At 47.9% G+C, this 25,387-nt stretch overlaps 1 protein-coding gene across 1 annotated transcript in view; it reads left to right on the top strand.

Annotated features, from left to right (window-relative positions):
* LOC119444325 (fatty acid synthase-like) overlaps positions 1-25,387 on the top strand; it is a 223,276-nt gene that overhangs the window by 171,840 nt on the left and 26,049 nt on the right. Inside the window, 3 exon segments of the mRNA XM_049664542.1 lie at positions 9,018-9,227; positions 10,896-11,225; positions 13,310-13,429. Of these exon segments, the coding sequence (XP_049520499.1) occupies positions 9,018-9,227; positions 10,896-11,225; positions 13,310-13,429 (660 nt within the window).

Below are 25,387 nucleotides of genomic sequence, written 5' to 3'. Positions count from 1 at the left end.
GACTGGATGGTCGAATACGAGCGCGTGGCCTCCGTGAACGAATGGAACGACACGGAGAAACTCCGACACGTCTACTTCTACCTGGAGGATGGCGCGCGTACGTGGTTTCAGAACCGCGAGGGGCAACTGACGTCGTGGCGCGAGTTTTGTCGTCAGCTTTTGGAGACATACACCAGTCCTGATCGCCACGAACGTGCGAACGTGCGAGTTCTTGTCCGAGGCCGTGACTATGGAAAAGATGCTTCTGCATCGCTCGAACATGTATGAGCGGCAAGCGAACAGCATGTCTGCTGCTGACATTTTCACGGCCATAGGAAGCAACGGTGACTGTCTGCGAGAACTCATCCGCTCTGTCGTGCGTGAAGAGTTGCAAAAGGCCGCCGTAACACCGCACCCTACGGTAAGCTCCATAGCGAGCATTATCAAGGACGAAGTGCACCAGGCGCTCCGTGACACCTCGCCTCCTGCTAACACTGCGGCAGTACCTGTTGAATATCCGCGTGCGACCTACGCGGAAGCCCTGAAGCGCCCTTCTCCCTCTCCGCCGCGGTTCGTTCGTGCTCCTCCTACGGTGTCAATTCAGTCGGCGCAGCCGATGTCGAACTACGACGCTGGGTATACACCGCCGCCGGTTGTTCATGCCGCTCCATTTGCCCACCATTCGGAGCAAGCGGTATGCAACGTCGACAACAGACGCCCACCCCCTCGGAAGTCGGATGTTTGGCGCACACCCGATCATCGGCCTCTGTGCTTCCACTGCGGTGAAGCTGACCACCTGTACCGCCAGTGCCCATACCAGCGCCTTGGGATTCGCGGCTTTTCCGCATACTCGCCGCCACCCCGATACGGCCAGCGACCCCGGGACATTGAGGACTTTCTCTCTCAGCAGCGCTTGCCACCGCCTGCCAGGCGGCAGTCGCGATCGCCGTCTCCCAGACGATTTTCACCTCCGCCCCAGCGCTATTCTCCCGAGCGGTCGACCAGTCCCCGCCGGGAAAACTAACTGAGGCGATCTTTGGGGGCGAGGTCGCTGACGGTCGAAGCGCTGAAGACCTCCGACGGACGCAGTTACGGAAACATACCGATCCGCCATCACCTGCAGCTGAACGAGACGACCGGCTTTCGCTGGATATACCAGTGACCATTGACGGTTATGCCGTGAGTGCTTTAGTGGACACCGGCGCAGACTACACCATGCTAAGCAGGAAAATAGCAACGCAGCTGAAGAAAGTGATCACGCCCTGGCATAACTCGCAGATTCGGACGGCTGGCGGCCACGTCGTTACTCCGCTGGGTGCCTGCACGACTAGAGTTGAGATTCAAGGATATACATTCGTTGCGAGCTGCCTTGTCTTACGCGAATGCTCCCGCGACGTTATTTTTGGGGTTGACTTCCTGCAGGAGTACGGCGCGATTATCGATCTGCAAGAGCGTCGTATCACTTTCTCTGCCGCACGAGCAATCGACGTGCAAGACGGCCAACGGTGCGACGACGTACTTCGTGTTTCGGCAGACAGTGTCACGCTTCCTCCACGAGCCAGTGTCCTCGTCGACGTTACATGCTGTGGCTTACGCGATGGCGAAGCGGTGGCCGAAAGTAACTTGGAACACCTACTGAAGCAAGGTGTTTGTGTGCCTCGAAGTGTTATACAGATTCGTGCTGGTCATTCGCAATTGCTTGTTACCAACTTTAGCTACGAGCACCGACACCTGTTCCGCGGCACTTCGTTAGCGTTTGCTGACGCAGTAGCAAACGTTAACAACAGCTTCACGTCAGAAGTAGTGGAGACAGCAGACACGTCTCTGGGCCATCTCGACATCAATTCTGAACTGTCCACCGATAGCCAGACAGCACTGCGCAAGCTCTTGCTTGAATTCAGGACCTGCTTCGTACATTCTTCCAAGGTACGCCAGACTTCGATCACTAAACACAGGATCATCACGTACGAAGACGCACGCCCGATACACCAGCAGCCTTACCGCGTGTCGGCAAAAGAACGCGAAGCCATACGTACGCAAGTCCGCGAGATGCTTGATGATGGCGTCATCGAACCTTCTAACAGCCCGTGGTCGTCTCCGGTCGTTCTTGTCAAAAAGAAAGACGGAACGCTACGCTTCTGTGTCGACTACCGCAAGCTCAACAACGTGACTAAAAAGGACGTGTACCCGCTGCCGCGTATCGACGACTCGTTAGATAGACTACGGCGTGCCCACTATTTTTCTTCTCTCGATTTAAAAAGCGGGTACTGGCAAATCGAGGTAGACGAACGCGACCGCGACAAAACAGCCTTTGTGACTCCAGATGGGCTCTATGAATTTCGAGTGCTTCCTTTTGGCTTGTGTTCAGCCCCGGCTACTTTCCAGCGAATGATGGACACTGTCCTTACTGGACTGAAGTGGCAGACCTGTCTTGTGTACCTGGATGATGTGGTCATCTTCTCTGAAACGTTCGAGCAGCATCTTCACCGCCTACAGAGTGTGCTAGAAGCCATCCGATCGGCAGACCTCACACTTAAGCCCCAAAAGTGTCACTTTGGTTACGAAGAGCTCAAGTTCCTCGGGCATGTAGTAAGCGCCAAAGGGGTCCGACCCGATCCCGACAAGGTTGCCGCTGTGGCCGCGTTTCCAGCTCCTGCCGATAAGAAGGCCGTCCGGCGCTTCCTGGGTTTGTGCGCCTACTATCGCCGGTTTATTAAAGGCTTTTCGAAGATAGCGGAACCCCTGACACGCCTTACGAGGGACGATACGCCATTTGTGTGGCATAATGAGCAACAGGCGGCTTTTGCTGAATTACGACAGCGCCTGCAGTCAGCACCCGTTCTTGCACATTTTGACGATGATGCTGATACTGAGGCGCCAATGCTGCATACCTACGCCAGCAGCATTGGCCTTGGCGCAGTGCTCGTCCAGCTTCAAGATGGAGTGGAAAGAGTTATAGCGTATGCCAGCCGCTCCCTGTCCCGTGCCGAGGCGAATTATTCGACTACGGAGAAAGAGTGCCTCGCGGTCGTGTGGGCGATCATCAAGTTTCGCCCCTATCTCTATGGTCGTCCCTTCAAAGTAGTGACGGACCACCATGCCCTCTGTTGGTTGGCAAGCATGCGCGACCCTTCAGGACGACTGGCACGGTGGAGCTTGCGGCTACAGGAATTTGACATCACAATCGTTTATTAGTCTGGCCGTAAGCATGAAGACGCTGACACGCTGTCCCGCGCACCCATTGATCCTGCCAGTCAGGAAACAGAGGATGATGACGGCTTCCTGGGCGCCATTAGTTCGTCGGACTTGAGCAGACGGCAGCGTGACGACGCTGAGATTAGACCGATCATCGATCATTTAGAGGGCCGCGACACAACCATACCACGCCATCTGTCCCGCTCGCTGACGTCCTTCTGTCTGCGAGACAACGTGCTTTATAAGAAGAATGCTCGTTCGACCAGCCGTGCTTACCTCCTGGTGGTTCCAAGGAAAATGCGCGACGACATCCTCTTCGCTTGCCATGACGAACCGACATCTGGTCATTTAGGCTTTTCACGAACACTCGCTAGAGTAAGCGAAATGTACTATTGGCCCGGGCTTTCAGCAAGCGTCAAACAGTACGTTAAAGGCTGCCGTGAATGCCAGCACCGCAAGACACCATCCGTTAAACCGGCTGGCTTACTTCAGCCAATTGAAGCACCTCACACGCCTTTCGACCAAGTCGGCATGGACATTCTCGGACCGTTTCCTCTCTCGGCCGACGGTAACAAATGGGTGATCGTCGCGACTGATTATTTAACACGCTATGCTGAGACGCAGGCGATCCCACGAGCCACGGCCTCAGAGGTAGCGCAGTTCTTCATGCGCCACATCGTCTTGCGTCACGGTGCTCCCTCCACTGTAATAACCGACAGAGGGACAGCTTTCACAGCGCAGCTTATGGACGAAGTTTTTGAATTGAGCAACACCAGGCATCGCAAGACGACCGCGTACCATCCGCAGACCATCGGACTTACCGAGCGACTGAATAAGACTGTCACAGACATGCTCGCAATGTACATCGACGTTCAACACAAAACATGGGATCGGATCTTGCCTTACGTGACCTTCGCGTATAACACCGCCGTGCAAGAGACGACGCGCTTCACCCCCTTTCGCCTTCTCTACGGTCGCGAAGTCCAGACGATGCTGGACGCTATGCTGCCGTGTCAAGACGCTGACCAATTGACAACTGACGCCGAGGAATTTGCAGAGCGTGCTGAGGAAGCTCGGCAGCTCACGCGGCTGCATATCGGCCAGCAGCAGCAGGCAGACGCACGACGCTACAACATCCGCCACAGGGACGTGTCCTACAACCCCGGAGACCAAGTTTGGGTGTGGACCCCCGTTCGCCGTCGTGGCCTCTGTGAAAAGCTTCTGAGCCGGTATTTCGGTCCGTATAAAGTGCTCCGCCGCGTCAGTGACGTAAACTACGAAGTTGTTCCGGACACAACATCGCAGACACGGAGTAGGACACAAAGACAACCGACCTCAGACATAGTTCCTGTTGTGCGCATGAAGCCGTAAATTGCGCGCCCGTAATTTTTTTTTGTTTTCATTTTTTTTTCTCTCATTCCCTTCTTTGTTTCTACTTTTCATTTATCTTTGGGAGCTTGCTTCTTCGTTCATTGACTGTGCCGGCGTGACGGCTACATTTTTTTTGTGTACTTTCGCTTTGCCTGCCTTCCTCTTCTTTGTCTTCTACGCCTATTTTATTGCGATAGCAATTATATGGACACTCAAAAGCAGATTTCTGCCGTCGGCGTCGCCGTCGCCGTCGCCGTGAGGTTCCGTATGACGTCATTTGGAGAAGAAAAAAATGTCACAGTTTCGCCCTAAGGGCGAAGCAATGAATGCGATAGCAACACAGCAATGTCATACGAAGTAAGGTGAGCGGCTTTGGTAGCAACAACACGCAGAACTGTTGTCGACGCCATCGGCGTTTTGCCCGCGTTAGCTCAAAATGCGTGCGGCGTTGGTGACTGTTGCTGGAGCCTCTGATATAAATAGGCACTTGGTGCCGCAGCTAAACGTCGCCTCCCTTCCCTCCCCCTCCCCCACGGCCTCTCGCGCGTCCGAGGAAGGCGCGTTTGCTCTACATATATGGTGATTGTAAAGGAGAAAAGAGACGCCTACTTCTGCAGCCCTTAAGCGAGCACGGCGCAGAACGCGCGTTTGTTCTCCGCCGTGCGTTCACTCCCCGTGAAAGACGCGCCCCTCGCGCCCTTTCACTCGCACATACAGCGTTCGGCGCGCGGCGACGATTTCATCTCCAAATGACGTCATACGGAACCTCACGGCGACGGCGACGGCGACGGCGACGGCGACGCCGACGGCGATGGCGACGCCGACGGCAGAAATCTGCTTTTGAGTGTCCATATAATTGCTATCGCAATAAAATCGTCGCCGCGCGCCGAACGCTGTATGTGCGAGTGAAAGGGCGCGAGGGGCGTGTCTTTCACGGGGAGTGAACGCACGGCGGAGAACAAACGCGCGTTCTGCGCCGTGCTCGCTTAAGGGCTGCAGAAGTAGGCGTCTCTGTTCTCCTTCACAATCACCATGTATGTAGAGCAAACGCGCCTTCTTCCGACGAGCGAGAGGCCGTGGGGGAGGGGGAGGAAAGGGAGGCGACGTTTAGCTGCGGCACGCAGTACCTATTTATATCAGAGGCTCCGGCAACAGTCACCAACGCCGCACGCATTTTGAGCGAACGCGGGCAAAACGCGGATGGCGTCGACAACAGTTCTGCGTGTTGCTGATGCTGCTGCATGTCCAATTTTGTACAGCTGATAAAGCTAATATCATTACTCCGTATAGCTCTCTACAAGTTTGCTATCGCAATTGATGCTTCACCTTTCAGGTGAAACTGCGCCAACTTTTTTTTTTTTTTAGCATCGAGGCGATGCTTTTGTTCGGAAGGGGGGATATTGCCACCTGTAGGTAGTGGGTCGAGGGCAAGAGTGGGTCGAGCCCACGGTGTAAGATATATATATATCTTACACCGTGGTCGAGCCCAAGAGAAGAAAGAAGACCGCGCGCTCCTTCTCTGCTCGAGCCAGCCCCGACGGTCGCGTCTTCCAAGAGCCAGCTGCTCTACGTTTATTAAACCTTCAGGGCTACTTCTCGAGGCTCGTGACAGTATGCTTCAGTCGTTCTCGCCCTATCTATCTATCTATCTATCTATCTATCTATATATATATATATATATATATATATATATATCTATTCATTTGTCTATCTAGCCTGTTACGCCAGAAATATGGCCCCAGTTGTCGAATAGCTTCGGCGCAAGGTATTCGCTCCTAGTCACGATGCCGTCGTGATCGTTCCATCGTCGTTATCCAAGCTTCGTGGTCTGATTCTCGTCATGCCGTCATTATCACGCCTTCAACACTGGCCCAGTGGGCGAAGTTGTCTAATTGCTTGAACCACAAGATATGTCCGTGGTCGTGATGACATCGTGGTCGTTGCATCAACGTCATTCCAGCTTTCTCATGCAACCGTCATATTTGTCACACCACGGTAGTGACGCCATCGGGGACGTTACATCGTCGTCCCTCCAGCTTCGTCAACCAACTCTCGTCGTGTCGTCGTCACATCCTCATCGTATACATGCTTCGTGCATGATACAGTTGTCGTCAAGCTATTGTCTTCGTACACTTGTCACCGTCCCATTGTCGTCATATCGTTGACATGCCAAGGCAATCATTGTGTCGCCAAACTGTTGTCGTCATGCCTTCGTTGTCATACCATCGTCATGACGCCATCGCGGGCATTGTATTGTGGTAGTTATAGCTTCATCCTTACCTCGCCATGCCGTCCACATCACACCATCATCATCACAAAGTCGTCACCATACTATTGTCATCATACCGTCGTCACCACGCTGTAGTTTTGCCGTCGTCATCATCACTTCAGTAACTAACGTTACCATAGTGCCGCCATGCCCTTGTCTGCATAGCGCGCCTTGATCTTTCCACACAAAACTTCGTTCCCTCGCACGCGAGCTTACGCAGACTCTGTGGAACACCAGTGATTTCAGCAACGCACGCCTCCACAGATTGGATCCACGTCTGCAAATCTGTCTTCCACCAGGGTTACCACGAGCGGAAGCAACACTTCTGTGCCGCCTGTGGCTCGGCGTGGCATTCACGAACGCCTATTCCTTCCGCATTGGAATGGCCGACAGCCCTGCTTGCGACAACTGTGGTTGCGAGGAGACAATCAAGCACCTCCTCTGTGACTGTCCCCGCTACAATGTGGCAAGAAAAGTGCTCGCGACTGCGCTTGAAAAACTGGACAATCGCCCCCTCACAGAGGAAAAAGTTTTAGGACACTGGTCTAGACGGGCTTCGGCACTCAAGGCCTTAAGGGCTCTCCTGAAGTTCTTGAGGGCTTGTGAATTGTGCGACCGGCTTTGAACGTTGTAGCGCGTAGGGTCGCGTTATTGCGCGAATTTTCTTTCATTTTTTTTCTTCTGTCACCTTTTATTCCCTTTACCCCTTTCCCCAGTACAGGGTAGCAAGCCGGTATTAACACTGGCTAACGATGAAAATACTTCCTCATCATTCTATCGTAATTATGCTGTCGTCATTCAATATTGATTATCCCGCCGTTATCATGACATCTTCGCCATTGCGTCGTAATCAGACTTCTCGCTATCGTGCATCCGTCGTCATACCGCGGTAGTCATGCCGTTGGGGTCGGGTCAGCGTCGTCACGCCGTCGTCATCGTACACATGGGCGTCGGCAGGGGGGTGCAAAAAGGCCACTTGCCCCCCCCCCCCCACCCCCAAAGCCAGGCCAGCACACACCCCTCGATGCGATGCCACGGGTTTGCATCGTCGTCATGTAATTGTAGTCTTACTGTCGTCGTGGTGCTTTGGCGGTCGGTCTATCCTCACCATTCTAAATTCGACATTCGACTCTCGTCATGCCCTCTCGTCCTCAGGCTTTCATTTTACCATCATCATCACTTCAGTAACGCCATCCTATTAGCGTCATGCTGCTGTCGTCATACCGCCTTTGTCAATCCATCGACGTCATCCTTCTTCGTCTTCATGTATTAACCACGTGGTCGTCATACAATCGTGATTGAGGCACCGCCGTCAATCCATCGTCAAAGCGTCGTCGTCGGATAGTCGCTATCATGTATTCGCTGTCATACCATCGTCGTCATGCAGTCGTGGTCGTGCCATGGAGTGTCGTTATTACAATGTAGCCATCTGGTTGTCGGCATACCGTCGTCGCCACGTCATCGTCGTCATGCACTCGTAGTTACCCTATTGTTCTGATATTCTTGTCGCCACGTTGTCGTCATCATACCGCCTTAACCTTTGCATCGACGTCATTCCTTCTTCGTTATTCTACTGGCGTCACTTCGTCGGCGTGGTGCAGTCGTCGTCATGCTTCCATGCTCAAGGGCGACCTTGGCAATCGAGTGTCATAGCAAATTGCGACAGTACCTGGGTGTGTCGCCTATAGGCCGAAGCAACCTAGGTTTCAGAATGTCCATTACAAATAATAAATAAACCTAGCTTCAGAAATACGGTGTGTTCCAACACTGCTTTGAATGCTAATCGCATTACCATAGACAGTCATCATTAGGTAGTGTCTTCGATAATTTTCTTTTGTATCGGTTTCTGCGGACGATGCACAATTGTTCTACACTTTTGATATAGCATTACTGCAGCTACAACTTGCTTCCAACAGGAGTCGCCAAGTTACCTTCATTGAAACAATATCGATTCTCACATTTTGTTTTACTCTTGTCTCCCCAAATTTAGGGCAAGAGAAAATATTTTATTCTTCCTCTTCCAGAGCATTGGGTATTGTAAAAACAATGTAGCAAAGCAAGCCACTTAATTTAACACTCTACTTTTAGGCTAAAACACTCATTAAAGAACATACGGTGCGAAGTGCCACCGCGTCTGCGCGGGTAAGAAATAAGCTATGAAAATCAAAATTGTTGCCTACAATGATTGTCTTCGCTCTTCTAGGAGGTGCTCCTAAAATTCCCGCAGAGTTCGCCTGTCTCAACATGGAAATGCTCGGGGACTTGTCTAGCCTACAGTGGTACGTGTCACCGCTGCGCTATGCTCACCCCTCCAATTCAACCACAAAAGCCCTCTGCACAGTTTACTATGCTTCGCTCAACTTCCGAGACGTCATGCTAGCCGCTGGGATACTTGCGTCTGAAGCTCTTCCCGGTAAGTCTTTACATTTCACAATGTTCTACGATGATACATTGGCTTGTGACAGTAAAAAAAGTCACAGTTTCACCCGAACGATGAAGCATTGATTGCGTTAGTAAAGTATTAGACAACTACGTGAAGTGTGGTTCGTAGTGTTATCGGCCGTTATTTGCAATAACCATTGGTGTACTCAGGCCATGTAATGCGACGGATGGATAACCGGTAGACCATTAGAGTTACAGAGTGGATACCAAGAGAAGGGACGCGCAGTCGAGGACGGCAGAAAACTAGGTGGGCTGATGAAGTTAGGAAATTCGCAGGCGCAAGTTGGAATCAGCTAGTGGAAGACAGGGGTAATTGGAGATTGCAGGGAAAGGCCTGTGTCCTTCACAGGACATAGGCTGGTGATTATGATGATGATGACTCATTACATTAATATGCATGGTGTCATGAAGACACAGGCAATCATCAACAGAAGACTGCCAGAACTCACTGTAACACCGCTGGCGAGAAGAGCTCTGGCAGCGGGGAGCAAATGCTTCGTGCTCCTTCTCGCGTCACCGCGTCTCTTTAACTTGAAACTATGTGAACTTCGAAACTAGGTGCGCTGGAAGACGGCACGCTTAAAGCCACCAGTCATCTTGGCTCACATTCACCGCCGATTATCTTCAAGCTATGGCCCCAAAAATAATGTACACTGAGTGAGAAAACACTTATACTGCTCCCCAAAGGCTACAGACTTCATTCATGCGCTTCTATGCTGTTGTGCATGTTATCGTTCAAAGTGATTGTGGCTCCTGCAGATTAAACAGTCTTGTCTCAGTCTTATCTCAGTCTGTTCGCTTCCTCGAAAATGCTTTTGTGGGCGTATTGTTGCACTGAAAGATGTAAATTATATACCATTTCCATTCCATCATTCGTGCAGGCCTACCTCAATACACTTCGTCGTGTAGGGAGTATATTTTTAACTGCACCAAATGTTTAGTGATTGCCTGTAGCAGGTATCCCAATTCTCACCCCCGAGCTAAATTACTAGACGAATTAGCCATTAATTCTAAGAGAAATTAAAATGCTTAATTGTATAATTATTATAACGACACTAATTAACGTTTTAGGTTTGTTTTAATTCACGGCACGCATTTCAATCTACGAATTGTGCAAGGAATATCGACTTGGAACAAATTATGAGGATGACACCGGTATGGAGGTATGCGCCGTCAAAATTGCAATGCTGTTCCACTTACTTTTTATAGAAAACGGTGTTTTATGCATTGAAGCCGAAACGTAATTGGAACGCCGATGCATTTTGCCAGACCCCTTGAAAATTTATACCTCAAAACTGGTGCAGGATTGAGAATTCGCTCCAAGTGGATACGCCTCGCGAACCCACCAGCTACTCTTTTAATATGTGCTGTAAAGCAAGTATTTACAAGGTAATTGGTGTAATTATGCTAATTATTTAATCAGTGTTTTTCACTTCTCCTAGAATTATTTGCCGCTTGAACGAATAATGAACCTCAATGGTTAGAATTTGGCTATCTTTCATTGTAATTTTTTTATTTGGTGCAACGAAAGAAAACGTCTGGTATATATGCAGCTCTAAACTAAGTATGGCCAGGGGATGTATTCACGGGTCCAGAGAGCGAGTTTAGTTGTTTTAAGTTTCATTTTCGGTATTCATAGGTGATCTCGCCACTTCTGACTTCCTCCTTGGCATGGATTTCTCTGGCACTGACCACCATGGGCGCAGAGTTATGGGCCTTGTGCCATGTGAGGCCTTGGCGACTGCCGTGGCTGTGGACCCGAGTGTCCTGTGGGAAGTACCCGAAGAGTGGAGCCTTCAGCAAGCTGCCACCATTCCCATAGCGTATGCCACAGCCTACTACGCGCTCCTCGTGCACGGCCACATGAGCCCTGGAGAATCTGTGCTCATCCATTCGGGAAGTGGAGGCGTCGGACAGGCAGCCATTTCCATCGCGCTGTCCATGGGATGCACCGTATTCACCACCGTCGGTATATGAAGTTATTTTCTTGTTTTTGTTTTCTGAAGCCAAAATGATATCGGCAAGTATTTTGCAATGCGTGTGTGGTGTGAGGAAAAACAAAAGGCTTAGTCGCGCACAATGCTCGATCACCACTGAAAGAGAGGTGCCCAAACAATTAGCCCTGTTGAACCCGTCACGCTGTAATCACTCCAGCTTCTTTTTCAGAAAGATATCAATAGTCTTCGTGAAATTCATTACGAATACAATTGTTTCACCTTGAGGTAGCATCGTGAGAAATATGCCATGCTGTTCCTGGTATTTGCTGCATATTGACCCTTTTCGCGGAGCAGTTTGTTTTAGAGAAACGAGATGGCGCTCACTGCGGCGCGCCATACCTCTCCTCAGCGACCGCGCACGAATACGAAACCATTACCGCTTCTACCTTGCTTCTGTGCGATCAGCTGTCGGAAATGCAACTGAGTTTTCGCTAACACACTGTGCTCCAATCATGCTAGATTGAATCATGTGGATTGAAGACGTGTGCAGTAGTTGGCTGCAAAAATAGTGACTGGCATGTTAAGGAATAGAAGGAATCTGTGTGGCCAAGTTCGCGGACCGCTGCTGCAACTGTCCGAAAGTGTTACTGGCACTTCGTGATGTACGGCTTTCCTCGAGGATACACAACTTTGCTCATTCGCCGGCCTTCTATCACTAGCCTTCAAAGAAAGGACTTCATCCCCAGGACGTCGGCAAGAGTGAGTACCACTCGTTAAAGATTGACAAAGGGAGTAGCGCCGCTTCCTATAGTAAGTTTCGCGCACGTTATCTATACAGATCTGTCCCAAATGGCAGGAAAACTTACGCCCACTCTATCGCCGACGTATCAAGAATAAGTGAATGAGCGCACACTTGGATATGTGCACACTGTATACGCTTAATGAATGACGGACTACACCGATGGCGCACGAATGGTCGAAGCTGAATGCTTTCGTGACAGTCCACAAGAGTAAGCGAGTTACTATAGCTGTAATATATATTTGCTACAAGGCATTACAATTTACAGGATAGCTACGTTTCAAGCCTTGTGCGCAGCAAGAACAAATCCATCAGAACTGAGCACACCAGCGAGCGATTAGGCAGAAAATAATCAGATAGTGGTCGCACCGAGGAACTTCATTGAGTCAGAAACTGACAAGCCGCTGCTTCAAATTATTTGCCAAATATAGTACAAAGAGCAAAACACACTAATCCTGATTCAATTCATGAGAAGAATGTTTGGATAGCTTGAAATACATATTTAGCCCCGCTTTTAGAACAAGCACCATATAAGCTGCTTGCGCAGTTTGCACATGGCTTAATCAACCCCGAAAGCGCTTTTGCATGCTTTCTGAAGCTGTTATCAAAGCTTCGTGTCGTCCACCTAGTCACCGTCTACGATATCTCCGAAAATAGAGGTTTTCTAAGCCGCGCCGGCGTCATACAATTCCATTGTAAACAAGGAGGCAACGCAGGCAGTTGAGGCAAGCAATGGACGTGCCACCACGTGATCAAACATGGAAGCGCCCAAGAGATCGCAGCGAAAAGGGTCATGTAATTGAGAGCGTTTGCTGAGTGCCAGCATGAAACAAATATATTCAGCTAGAAAAACATAGCAACCAGTATGCAATATATTCATATTCCATATGCTCCAATAAGCATATTGTTTTTTTTTTCTTGCACTGCACACTTTTTCTAGAAACGTCGTGTACGTTCTACTAAGCTCCATGCACGTTAAACATGTGGTCTGACAACTAAGACTAGACCAGTCGTGCTATCCGATACCACGCTTACCTTTTACTACAACCGCGGCAACACTGCGGAGTCCCCGCAGGTTTGTCTATTACCGCTTAGGCCTGACTACTGCTGAATTAGCCTCACGCAATTATTAATTCCCGTCATAATCAGCACCATACGTGGATATTGAGGCTGCCGACTTATAGACTTTCTTATACATGGTAGTAGCCCTCAACAATGGCTGCGTTTCTTGTGGTACCACTTTTTTAAATAAAAATTTCGCTTAGAAAAAGACCATCTTGATGGCAAAACCTTTTTATGTTCTCTCTTTTTACTTAGGTTCTCGTGAGAAGCGAGATTATCTCATTCGCCGCTACCCGCAGCTGGAAGCAAGAAACATCGCCAATTCACGGGATCTCTCCTTCGAAAAACTTGTGCTCCGAGCAACGAAAGGAAAAGGTAAGGCACAGCTTTACTGCTGTGGGGTAGCCCGACGCTCCTTGTCAAAGATACGCCATAAAACTGTATTTACATTCAAGCAGAGCGACCGGGAAAAATTTATTGGAAAATGCAAATCAACATTTAACACTTCAACATTTACTTTTATTTTGATATAATGAAATTACATGGATTTTCTTTGATAAAATCTAGCACACCTCAAAAGAAGACCTACCTTAAATCTGTTAACTTAGCATTCGCTTCGCTTACATTTTTTCGTAGGCCTACCTGCCAGAACGAACCATTGTCGTGATACAGCAGAGACACGTCCGTGATCACGTATATTTTCAGTTGGCGATTACGAAATATTTGTTTAAAAAAACTGTTTTTATTACAATTTCTGCAATCAGCCTCCACGATCGTTCAAAAGATTTTCGGGTCACTCCCAACTTTGCCTGTCAGTCACGCGACGTCACGAAAAACGCGATAGCCCCCCATCTGATATAACGTGTACACAGTGATTATGCATGATTGAACCACACAAAAGAAAATAATAATTCCTGATTCGACGCCTTTTCACCATTAGCCCTCTGCTATTGGTCCAATGTTTTCTGGCTACGCCCACATCGCCTGTCTGTCACGCGACCTCACAAAACCGCGAAAACTCACACGTCAAAGTGCCATGTACGCAAAAAATGCATTATTATGGCGAACAAAACTGAAAAATTTTCTGAGTAGCCAGAGACTGCCCCGTTCCGAAAGGAATGGAAGATGGCTGCCCGCCGATCGCACAGGCCCTCGGTACTCGCACCTGCCGGTGAGCATGTATTTATTTGCGCATGACAAACCTTTTTTCGTGGCAGTGAAACGTTATCGAGCCCTTTCGGCATGCATACGAGATCGCTCTGCCAACTCTTCCTTGCTGAGGATCCGTTTTAGCGGCATTCTTATCCTTCCGTGGCACGCCGCCGCGATTTTCGACCAGCTACCGCAAGCTAAGTAAGGCGAAGCGGACCAATCGGAGAAGCCGCCACCACCCTCTTCATGCGGTTATCTATTTTCCCTGTGCTGGCTCGGCCCCATCGAAACCCTCTCCACTACAGCGTGCTCCTTGCCTCTTGTCAGCCAATTAGATAAGAAAAACCAGTGAGTGTAGACAATGCTATTGGCTTTGAAAGCGAACAAAGGTGACCTCCTATAAACGAGGAGAGTGTTGGATTGGGTTGTACAGACAGCGCTGCGGGTCACCGCCCGATGCTTGCGTCGGTGGCTACTTACACTTGACGTCAGGAGTTTGTAATCAAAACAGTTTAGAATCATTTTCCGTTATAGCGCCCCTTGTTTCCCTTCTACTTCTTGGAATTCATGGATTCTTTTGTAAGGCACTGGGAATTTCTGGACACAATTCAAGACCGCCACAAGCTGGAAACAGCGGATTTCGTTTTTCATGTGCTTTATTTTCAAGTGTAGCAGTCTCATCTTTCTCTAAGACATCCCCCTTCTCCTACCCCCACCACTCCCTTCCCGACCTTATCGAAACTTCTAACGAAAAAACGCACCTGTGAATCATACATACCCATCTTATTTTGGTTGGCATGACGAAGCCTCATTACGCACCCTCTTAGGCTCATCGCAAAATGTCGTAGTGGCTCCATTTCAGGGCACTAAACTACCGTAATCAAAATTTTTGCGAGCTGCAATTCCTCGCAGAATAAAACTTCAACCAACGCTCCTCTTAGGCGCAGGAACCCGGCATCTATTTCTCTTCATCCGAAATCATTGATGGTTTCGTCCTCCGACGTATTGAAAGAGTTCAGGAACTCCTACAGGCAGCATCGATGGGTAACGATCACTGTCTTCTGAATAATTTCTATGTAACGTTGTCAGCATCTGGAAGCACGTCGCCGGCGTTGGTTCTGTGACGTGGTGTGCTCGCAGCGAACTTAGGAACAACGATCACATTACACCTGAACGCATGCATACGAAAGCTAAATGGTGACCACGTCGGATGCAGAAGCACTGCGATCAGGGCGTCGAATTGAAATCTTCTGACTTTGGTTCATGTTCGTACTTTTCGGTTCGGTTCTGATTCTGCTCCAGAGCAAAAATAATAAAAGCTCGAAGCTGTCTGCACCAGTTCAATCGGGTTCTAACAGGTTCGTAGAAAATTACATTTACGAAACACGCAACATACAATTTCCAATAGAGTCAGGGCACCATTTTGCTTCAGTGAAGGCAACAGGGTAGCTTCTGGAAGCGATATTCAACAACGAATCACGCCCTTGTCATAAATCAGGTAATTGAGAAATCTCTATACGGTTCTCATTTGAACTGGATACTGGACTGAGCACCCCCAACGAAGCGGCTCACCGCGTTGCTCGAGGCCTCACTCACCGAGCATCATCGGAGGAAGAGCCCCCGCGGGGTACTGCAAACGTTTGGGCGTGGGAGGATCGTTTGACCAGGTTCCACGACATCACGACACACTACCAGTTACAGAGACGCGTATACCCATTCCCTCACGCTAGGTTAGACAGGGCGCAAGCAGTACACTACAGGCAATTACAAACTGATTCTTACATAAACCCCAGACTCATGCACGCCATGTATCCAGACATGTACACTACAAACAGATGCACATCCTGTGGCGAGGTTGCCACACTTAATCACATGTTATGGCAATGTCAGGACATAACAAACAATTAGGGCAGTGCCGACACCTCCGTCTCTTCCACCGCCAGCCTCCGCTCGCGTTGGAAGACCGCACTGCTCAGCTCAAACCTGACAGTACAGCTCTGGGCCATCCAGCGAGCCGAGGAAGCCGCTTCGAGACAAGGTCTCGGAACCGCGTCCGCGGCGGGTGCCCAGACCCACTAAAAATACGCCGGACTCAAATCTTATCGATTTGATAATAAAGTTTACGTTCTTCTTCTTCTCATTTCAAAGATTTCTAGCGAATTCTAAAAGCGATTCAAAAGAACGATGTAACAATACCATCCCTTAGCCATGATGGCACTGTTATTCAAGAGAAGCTAAAGACACGCTACACTAAAGCAAAATTCGTGAACTCTTTTTTTGGCTCAGTGTATATGCGCAGTAATGGCAAAGATGAAACCATACCCTTCCTTGATAAGTTACCACCAGAACGCATGGGCTACATCAGATTTACTCAGTGCGGAATTTCATTACAACTAAAGGAACTAGAAGTATCGAAGGCAGCAGAAGAAGACTTCACAGCGTTTTGAGAACTCGCAACACCACCACCTCACACTTGCCAAACCGAGACACCTTTCCCCATACGTGGGCTTCATTTCCCTGTCGATTTCGATGGGCGTTCGTACTTTGCTCCATAGAAAGTGAATCACACTTAGTTGCTCGTACGGTGTGGAGGCGTGAAGCAGAACCACCATCTTCGACAACTTAGAGCAGCACCGTGCCGTGGAGCTACCGACAGATGCCCGGCCGGTTCAAGAAAGCTACACCGCTGGTCATGGATAGGTTGACTTCGCATTTGCAGCCGTAATTGTGTTAAAGAAAACACGGGCAAGGACTTTTTGATTCGGCCTCGTATTGGTGCGTCATATTCCGAAAATCGCTTGACGAGAGCGCGCTGCCTAATGGCTGTATATTGTCCAACGTTGTTCCCGTGCACAAGTGAGGCCTTCGCAACAATGTTTCCAAACAGAGGCTTATTTAGCTCACTTGTGTGGCGTGTATATTTTATTTGAACATTTCCTTTTTATTAACATTATGACACATCTGAATGCACACTTCCTGCTGATTCCCCGTCAACATCGTTTCCGTGACGGCCGCTCTTGTGTCACCCAACTAACATGACTTAACAAGTGCACTAGATAAGGGTGTCATATTTGATTCAGTGTTTATACTCGTAGATTTTAGACAAGCCTTCAACCTCGTTTTTCATTGATTATTATACGAAATGTAAAAATGCTTCAATATAAACACATGGGTTAGCGCATGGATTAAACAATATTTAACTACACGAAGTCAGAGAGTACTTATTAAGGACGTATGCTCGCATGAGGTTAGAGTGACTTACCAGGGATAATACAGGGTTCACTGCTGGGACAGCTGTTCTTAAATTTCATCAATGATATCGGTAACGGTCTGCCGTCTTCTCTGCAATTGCTCGTATTTGCAGACGGCTGCGTTTTATACAGAGTAATGCGAAAGCCAAAAGAAGGCATTTCTTTTCAAGATGACTTAGACAAAGTTTTTCACCGGTGTGACGCTTATAAGGTGCACGCGAACTTTGAGACGACTGTAAGGATGTCATTTAGCCGAAAAACATTACTCATGAGTTTAATTATAGTATAAATGGCGCCTACATTACTCTGCTAAGCGACTCTTAAATATCTAAGGTGTTTTTATCAACATGTTTATCGGGGGACTACCATGCATATACGTCACGTCACAGGCAAAGCCTGTAAAGTTTTAGGTTTCCTGCGGCGAAACGCAAGAAACTAAGCAGCTACTGCACCAAATTATGGGCCGGTCCACACTTGAGTACGCTTGTACAGTATGGGACCCATGGTTAAAAAATATATATCAAAGAACTAGAAAGGGGTAGGAATCTAGCCATAAGGTTTGTCCTTAGCAGTCACATGTGGCATTTTAGCATGTTCCTGGCGAAGGGCAGCCTTGGATGGGATACGCTCGAAAAATGGAGGGGAAAATTAAGACTACGAATGGCGCAGGATATATTTTTTTCTACAACTGGCATAGACAGAGACAACTCATATTTCTACCGCTTTGCAGCTCTCCACGAATCGATCACACAAGAAAGGTTAGAAAATACAAGCGCGGAACAGAGACGTTCAGAAATTATTTTTTGTTCCGCGCACAATTTCAGTTTAGAATCGGATATCCAACCATGTTGCCACCATTATTCCAACTCTGTCTTCTATTCCCAGCTATTATTTATTACATTTTCATTATGAAGTGTTTTATACTTCTTATTTGATGCGCTATGTTAGGTTGTTCCTTTTTATTTTCATCGCTTGTCGCTGTGTTGCTTTTGATGTTCATCGGTTGCATGAACATATTCATAATTTCAAATGGTTCAGTGTGTAACCCCACCCTCTATAATGCCTTGTTGGCGCTCAGGTTACTTTGATAAATAAATAAAAAATATATTATAGAAAGACATTTTATTCAGTAGAGATACCAGCAGTCATGGAGGCATTGCGTAATTAAGGAATACAGAACACATACTTGAATATTCATCTTGGGAGGTATCTAGGCCGATTCCACAGCTAAATTGGTTCTCCACAAGAAAACTATGAAATTGCCTGTCAAGAAAGAGAAGCCAAAATTCACAAGGGGGCTGACAGAAGAAGTAGCACACTGTGATATATGCAAAGTTTCTACGTAAACGTAGTGACTCTATCGGTGGATTGAGGCATCCTTAAGCGTGCTTCTCTTCTTCGTCATCTTCTCCATCTCTCCTGCGCCCTGACCACTGGCGATGTGGATCGCTACACTCTCCCGGCCGGCTGTCTTTACCCTGACGATGGTAATATGGTAGCACATTTCCTACAGATGCCTCTATAACTCTACCACTTGGTCCATTAGATGCACCAAGATGGACCAAGTGGTATATGAATGGTCTTCTACAGTCTTTGTTACTTAGCTGTTTTAACGACGGAGTATGGGCCAGTGAATGGAGTCCAAGCCTTTTCGCACCAGTATCATGGATCCAGGTTCGATCTCTGGCATCTTTGTTTTGGAGCGATCAAAGTGCATCTTCAAAGCCATCCGGTATTTCTGTCGCTGCAGCTGGGTCGTTGGATGTTTCTTTAAATCAACCCTGTCGACTAAGCCCAGCTATCGGTCAGCCGGCAACCAAGGAATAGTGCCGAATGCAGCAAAGTGCGGGCTGCACCCAATGCCTGCGGCGTACGACCTGTTGTGGTGCAACACTGCTTCCATCCTCCATTAAACTCTGGATATAGGTTGATAACCATTTTGAGGTCCCGGATCACGTGCTCGGCGATATAATGAGCCTCAGGATGTTAGCCTCAGGTGACAATATGGTGTTGGGTAGCGAATCGCGATGTTTTTATCACCAGCCCAGTTGCGCAATTTCTCACTTCTAAAAGCTGGTCCATTGACCGCAACAATTACTTTAGCGTTCTTGAAGATGTCCCGCTCGAGAAGAAATATGACGCAGTCCGCATCTTCCCTTCCAGCTTTGACGCAACAAAGCGCGTGCACTCATCCACGGCTAACAGAAAAGCTTGAGTTCTTCTAACGCCTTCACTTTTCTCCTTGATCGTTAGCAGGGAAGAAGTTTGGGCGTGTTGGTAGGTCATTGTAATCTTAACTGGGATTCATAGCGCTAAAACGACACAAGGACGAGGAAGAACACGGGACGAGCGCTAACTTTCAACAATTGCTTTATTGCAGTTATTAAGCATATATATACTCACTGGGAAAGGCACTGCAAAAGACACACTGAAGGAAAGAAGAAAAGGAAAAACAGTCATGTAGCTACTGTGCCAAAAGTGCAAGCTCTTTCTTGGATAAAAGAATAGACGGCGTGCTAACGCAATCATCACATCCTCTAGCTATCTCTGCTGCTTCGACAATTTCCCTCGTTATCTTATTCCTGTGGCGATACACAACAACAGTTTGTTTAAAGAGAGGGTAGCATGGTTCCTTCGCGTCACATTTTGTACAGTGGGCAGCCAGGTGCCCATCTATTGCGGTGCTCTCAACTTTATTATTATGCTCCGCCAGCCGCACGTTTAAACATCTGCCCGTCTGGCCCACGTAGTACTTCCCACACGAAAGTGGAATCTTATACACTACGTTCCGAGTGCACGTGACAAAAGGTTCCTTGTGTGTAGTAGTGCAAACTGGCTTCCGCTTCCTCGTAGGACAGCTCAGCCCACTCAAACTCAAAAGTTTGTTAGGTGCTGTAAAGACAACGTTTACACCCGACCGTTGCCCTACTTTTTTAGGTTGTGGGAAACCCTATGAAAATAGGGAATTACAGCCACCTTTTGATTGTCCCTTAGTTCTTTCTTCCTTCTTTCGTCATCCGCTCTCTGCTCTTCACTCAGGCGTGAAGTTGCCTTCCTTCGACGACGGTTAGGTTAGGTTAGGTGTTGTGTATCGCCACAGGAATAAAATAACGAGGGAAATTGTCGAAGTAGCAGAGATAGCTAGAGGATGTGATGATTGCGTTAGCACGCCGTCTATTCTTTTATCCAAGAAAGAGCTTGCACTTTTGGCACAGTAGCTACATGACTGTTTTTCCTTTTCTTCTTTCCTCAGTGTGTCTTTTGCAGTGCCTTTCCCAGTGAGTATATATATGCTTACTAACTGCAAATAAAGCAATTGTTGAAAGTTAGCGCTCGTCCCGTGTTCTTCCTCGTCCTTGTGTCGTTTTAGCGCTATGAATCCCAGTTAAGATTACAATTTCTCCTTGAGCTCAGCAAAATTAAGATGATGACTTCGAATGACTTCGTTGAGTATTCGGGCAGTACAATTCTGTTCCCACGTTGCTTGTATATTGATTTAGCCATTTGGCACTCTTGACACGTCTTGACATATTTGGCAACATGTACTTTCATGTTTTTACACGTAATCCTCTTGGTGAGCTTGCAGTAGGTATTCCAAAATTCATTATGTCCTCCCGATTGGGGACTGTTGTGAATAACTTCAGGACTGTGGGCTCTTTTGTTTCAGAAACGTAGAATTTTCCCTTGCGCAGCTCCATCTCTAGCGTAACTTCTCGCAGATTTGCATCAAGTTCATACTTCCTTTCGAAATTTCTTGCGGCACGTGGAGTCGGGATAATGCGTCAGCGTCCTGATGCCTCTGACCTGGTCCATGCGTTAAGTCGAAGCTGAATTGTTGAATCTCGCTCAATCAGTAGGCTATTTTGCCCTTTGGCAGTGCGAGCTCCAAGAGATATGTTATTACCTGATTATCCGTGAATACCTTGAGGTGTTTTCCTTCCAGGTAGCTTCTGAAGTGTCTTAGGACCATTACGACCACTAGTGATTCCTTTCCGTTCTCGTGTAGTTTTTTTTGCGGTTTCGTGAATGTACAAGATTAATATCCGATGACCTTAAATTCTCGGCCAGGTTGTTCGTTTTCATCTCTTTGATAAAGAATGGTTCCAGCAGCGTAATGAGAATCGTCCGTGGAATGTTCAAACGGCAAAGCAAAGTCCGGGAGTGTCAGCACAGGATCGGATGAAATGGCTTGTACAAGCTCCATATAGCTATTCTCACATTCTTCGGACCATACGAACGGCATGCCTTTCTGTGTCAGTGCAGTGAGACATTTAGTTTTTGTCGCATAGTAAACGCGCAGGATTGGCCTGCGAGCCCAAGGACGCTCTTAAAGAATTAATGTCATACGGTTTTACCAGCTTCATGATGCACTGAACGCTATCCTCTTTAGTGCCTTGGTTCTTCCATCAATTATTTTTCCAAGGAATACCAGTTTGCTGCAGAAGAATTCACTTTTCTTAATTCATTTAATTCACTGAATTCACCTAATTCACTTTTCTTAAAGTCTAGCAGTGCTGAGGGCTTCGAGGACCTTTCCCAGATGCTCTTCATGATCTTCCCTTGTTTTCAGGTATACAATTATGTCAGCAACGTACACATTACAGAATTTTCCGATGAAGTTCTTCAGCACATCATGCATCATCTTTTGAAACCATGATCCGGAGTTTTCCATCCAAACGGCAGCCTATTGTACTCGTATATGTCGAAGGTATATCGAATGCTCTGAATTTCTTGGTAACCTCTCTTAGTGGTACCTTCCAATATCTCTTGCATAGATCAATGTGGATAAACCTTTGACGCCCTCCTGTCTCATGAATTATTTCATCAATTCTCAGCATTGGATATGGGAAGAGATCTGTTTGCTTGGTTACAAGTCTATAATCTGTGCAGATGCGAAATGACCCATCTTCTTCCGGAACAATCGTAATAGGCGAGGCAAAACACGAAGTAGAAGGCCTGATTATTCCCACCCTCCAGCATTCCCTGAAGCTCCTGCTTTAACCATACCATTTTTTTTCATGACTTAGGCTATATGGCTTTCTCTTGACTATAGTGCTGTCGCGTAAGAAGAAAGCTATCTCAATGGCTGTTGTGGTTTCTGGATGTGTGCCAATGCAGACAAGCTCTGAAAACTTCCAAAGGTACATCCTCTCCTGAAGACGCTTTATGATCACTATTTTTTGGGCAATATGAAGTTCATGACATCCTCTGCCTATGGTGAGGAATTTCAGGGCATATTAATCTTCATGAGTTTCATATCAGGTCTTGATAAGATAAAATTAAAATTGACTTTGGGCACCACCAATGCTTGAACCTTAAATTTTTCGCCTTCAAACTCCAGATAAGCTGACGTCCATCTATTATATTCTTGGCAAAATGCCATCGCAGCCGCAGGCACGGATTGTCTTCTCACGCACAATTGTTTTCATTTCATTTCGATGTTATTTCTTTAAGAAACCTGAGGGGGTATTACATAAGGGGTGGTTTTTTTATATATGCACAATATTATGGCACAACGATCAGTGCGATGTTACATTTGATATGTTATGCATGAAGCTGGACAGGCAGGTGATAGTCGCGTTGAAGTATGTTGCTGCTCTGGTAAAAAATGAAGCAGAAAATGTTTTAATATGGGCACGTGTGCGAGGAACTTGTAGCACATGATCAGTGCGATCAGATATGTGAGCTGCAGGCATAATGTAAGGAGCGAAATTAAGTGGCCGGTGAAAGAACTTCTGAAATAGAGAGAGGGTTGCAATGCGTCGGCGACAAAACAAAGGTGATAAGTTACACTCGGCTTTGAGGGATGAATCACTGATTACACATGAATACGAAGCATGAATGAATCTAGCAGCACTATTTGAACGCATTCTATGGTATTAGTGAGACTTACTCCGGGTGGGTTACAGATGGAGATGAGTACTCTAACTTAGCCCTGACTGATGTTTTGTAAGCAAGTAGTTTTACGTGTCTCGGAGTGTTACGTAAATGTAGCTTTAAGAAACCCAAAGTTCTATTAGCTGATGACGTGACTTTATTAATGTGCGTGTTCCAGGACATATTGCTAGATAAGGTAACTCCAAGGTATTCATTCAACGGGAACGTTCGCTATGTTATAAGAGGAGTGAATGGGAATTTGACGACGACTGAAGGAAATGTGGACCACCCTCTCAAAAAGCTCGCCCATAGAAGACGTGAGCGAGTTGGGTTGCATTGTCCCGAAGGCTGGAGTCTTTCCCAGTTGTCGCACGGTTAGGATCTTGACCTCCTTTCATTCCGACTGGCATGACCTCGCGACCAGCACTTTCGTTAGAGTCGTAATCTGATCTACAATCTCCCCGCCGGGTTGCCTTATCATTGCGTTGGCTATGTGGTCCGATCCCGGGGCCTAGGTTTGCTTGGCCGCCTGTGCAGCTGCGTAAACTCCCTGCAGCATTATCGGAGCGTCGAATTCGACGTTCTCCAGACCCTTGTATTTCAGGGACAAGGCGGGACGTCCGCGCCGCCGTAGTAGCTCTCTGTGAGTACCTATAGCAGTTCTCTATCCGTCACCGGAAAAGAATGTGCAATGCATTCAAGAGTTCTATTCGTGGCCGATTCGTTTTGTCCGACTCCAGCATTCTCCTGAGTATCTGGCACGTCCGGGCGGTACCCAGGCTACCTCTGAGGGACCCACAAAATTAGAACCAGCCGGACGCGGCAAGTTTTGCCGCGTATTCGTTTGCCTGTTTCGACAGACAGGCTGTTCGTCTGTAAAGGCATCGGTACAGGCGCTGCATCTGCCATCTCTTAACATGCTCCGTCTGCTCTCCAATGTGAAGCAGGTGCAGATTGACCGCTAGTGCCTCCATCTTTTTCGAATTTGCCGTGCGGGTCGCGAATCGAGTCTGCCCAGCCTTTGAAATCGTCCGGCGGGTGCTCCGGGAGTGAGCGCGTGCGCAAAGCTGTCCACTCTATCAGTACCCCGTCACCCTCGATTACTCGACGAATCTTTGGTGACTGTATCGCAACGCTAATAATGTTGTGATCGCTGTCCAGAGTTTTCGTTTAGGTTCGCCGATGTCACGCCTAACGTTGAGCGTTAACGTAAGGTCAGAGTTAGTGTCCTGGTAAAGCTGTTGCCGACTCTGGTAGGCGCCGACGGCCGCGTAATAAGCTGGTAGACCACGTCTGTCGCTTCGCGCCCATTGAGCGTCTCTTGAAAGTGTCTTGAATGTATCCCCAAGTCATGTTCGGAGCGTTCGAGTTACCCACTAACACGGCGTGAGCTTTGCATGCCATGCTCTCGACCTCTACTAAGATTCCGGCAAAATTTGCACGTCTGTTTTTGTGTGGGCTGTAGACGTTTAGCATGAGTGTGCTCCTTGCGCCGATCTTGCGGTATAATTCTAATAATATTAGCAGTGTTTCAATATGGTTGTAATGGCTCAGTGCGGCCGTGACGGCCTTGGAAATCAGCATTGCGACGCGAGGTTTTTTTTGGTTCGAACAGGGTGTAATATTCTTGCACTCTTGCCGGCTTCTGACCGACTTCCTGCAAGCAAATTATATCCGGCGCTATTACGGCTTTGTTTATGAAATTCTGGAGGGTCTTCGCTCGTTTAAGAAATGCACGGCAATTCCACTGCAAGATCTGTAGGTGTTCTTGTGGTCTCCCTTTACGTGAATGAGCCATGTTGTCTAGCGTTGTCGTTGTTGGCCGCGTCTGAGTCGTCCTGTACGCCACGGTAGGCCATCGGGCCGCCTCCAGTGGTGTTTATGCGCATGCGCTTGTTCAAGGTCTTAGCTGATCCCTCTACATCATCGTCTGTATAGCCCTTTTCTTTGACGAAATCAATCGAAATTTGCTGCCCGAAATTCGGTAAACACATCAGGTACGTATATTTCAGGTCTGTGGGAATTGGCGGATGATCTTGGCGAAGGCTTCCCG

Source organism: Dermacentor silvarum, chromosome 3 (assembly GCF_013339745.2).
Source record: "Dermacentor silvarum isolate Dsil-2018 chromosome 3, BIME_Dsil_1.4, whole genome shotgun sequence".
Taxonomy (NCBI): Eukaryota; Metazoa; Arthropoda; class Arachnida; order Ixodida; family Ixodidae; genus Dermacentor; species Dermacentor silvarum.
The sequence above is the reverse complement of the archived record's forward strand: the minus strand, read 5'-3'. Positions and strand labels throughout refer to the sequence as shown.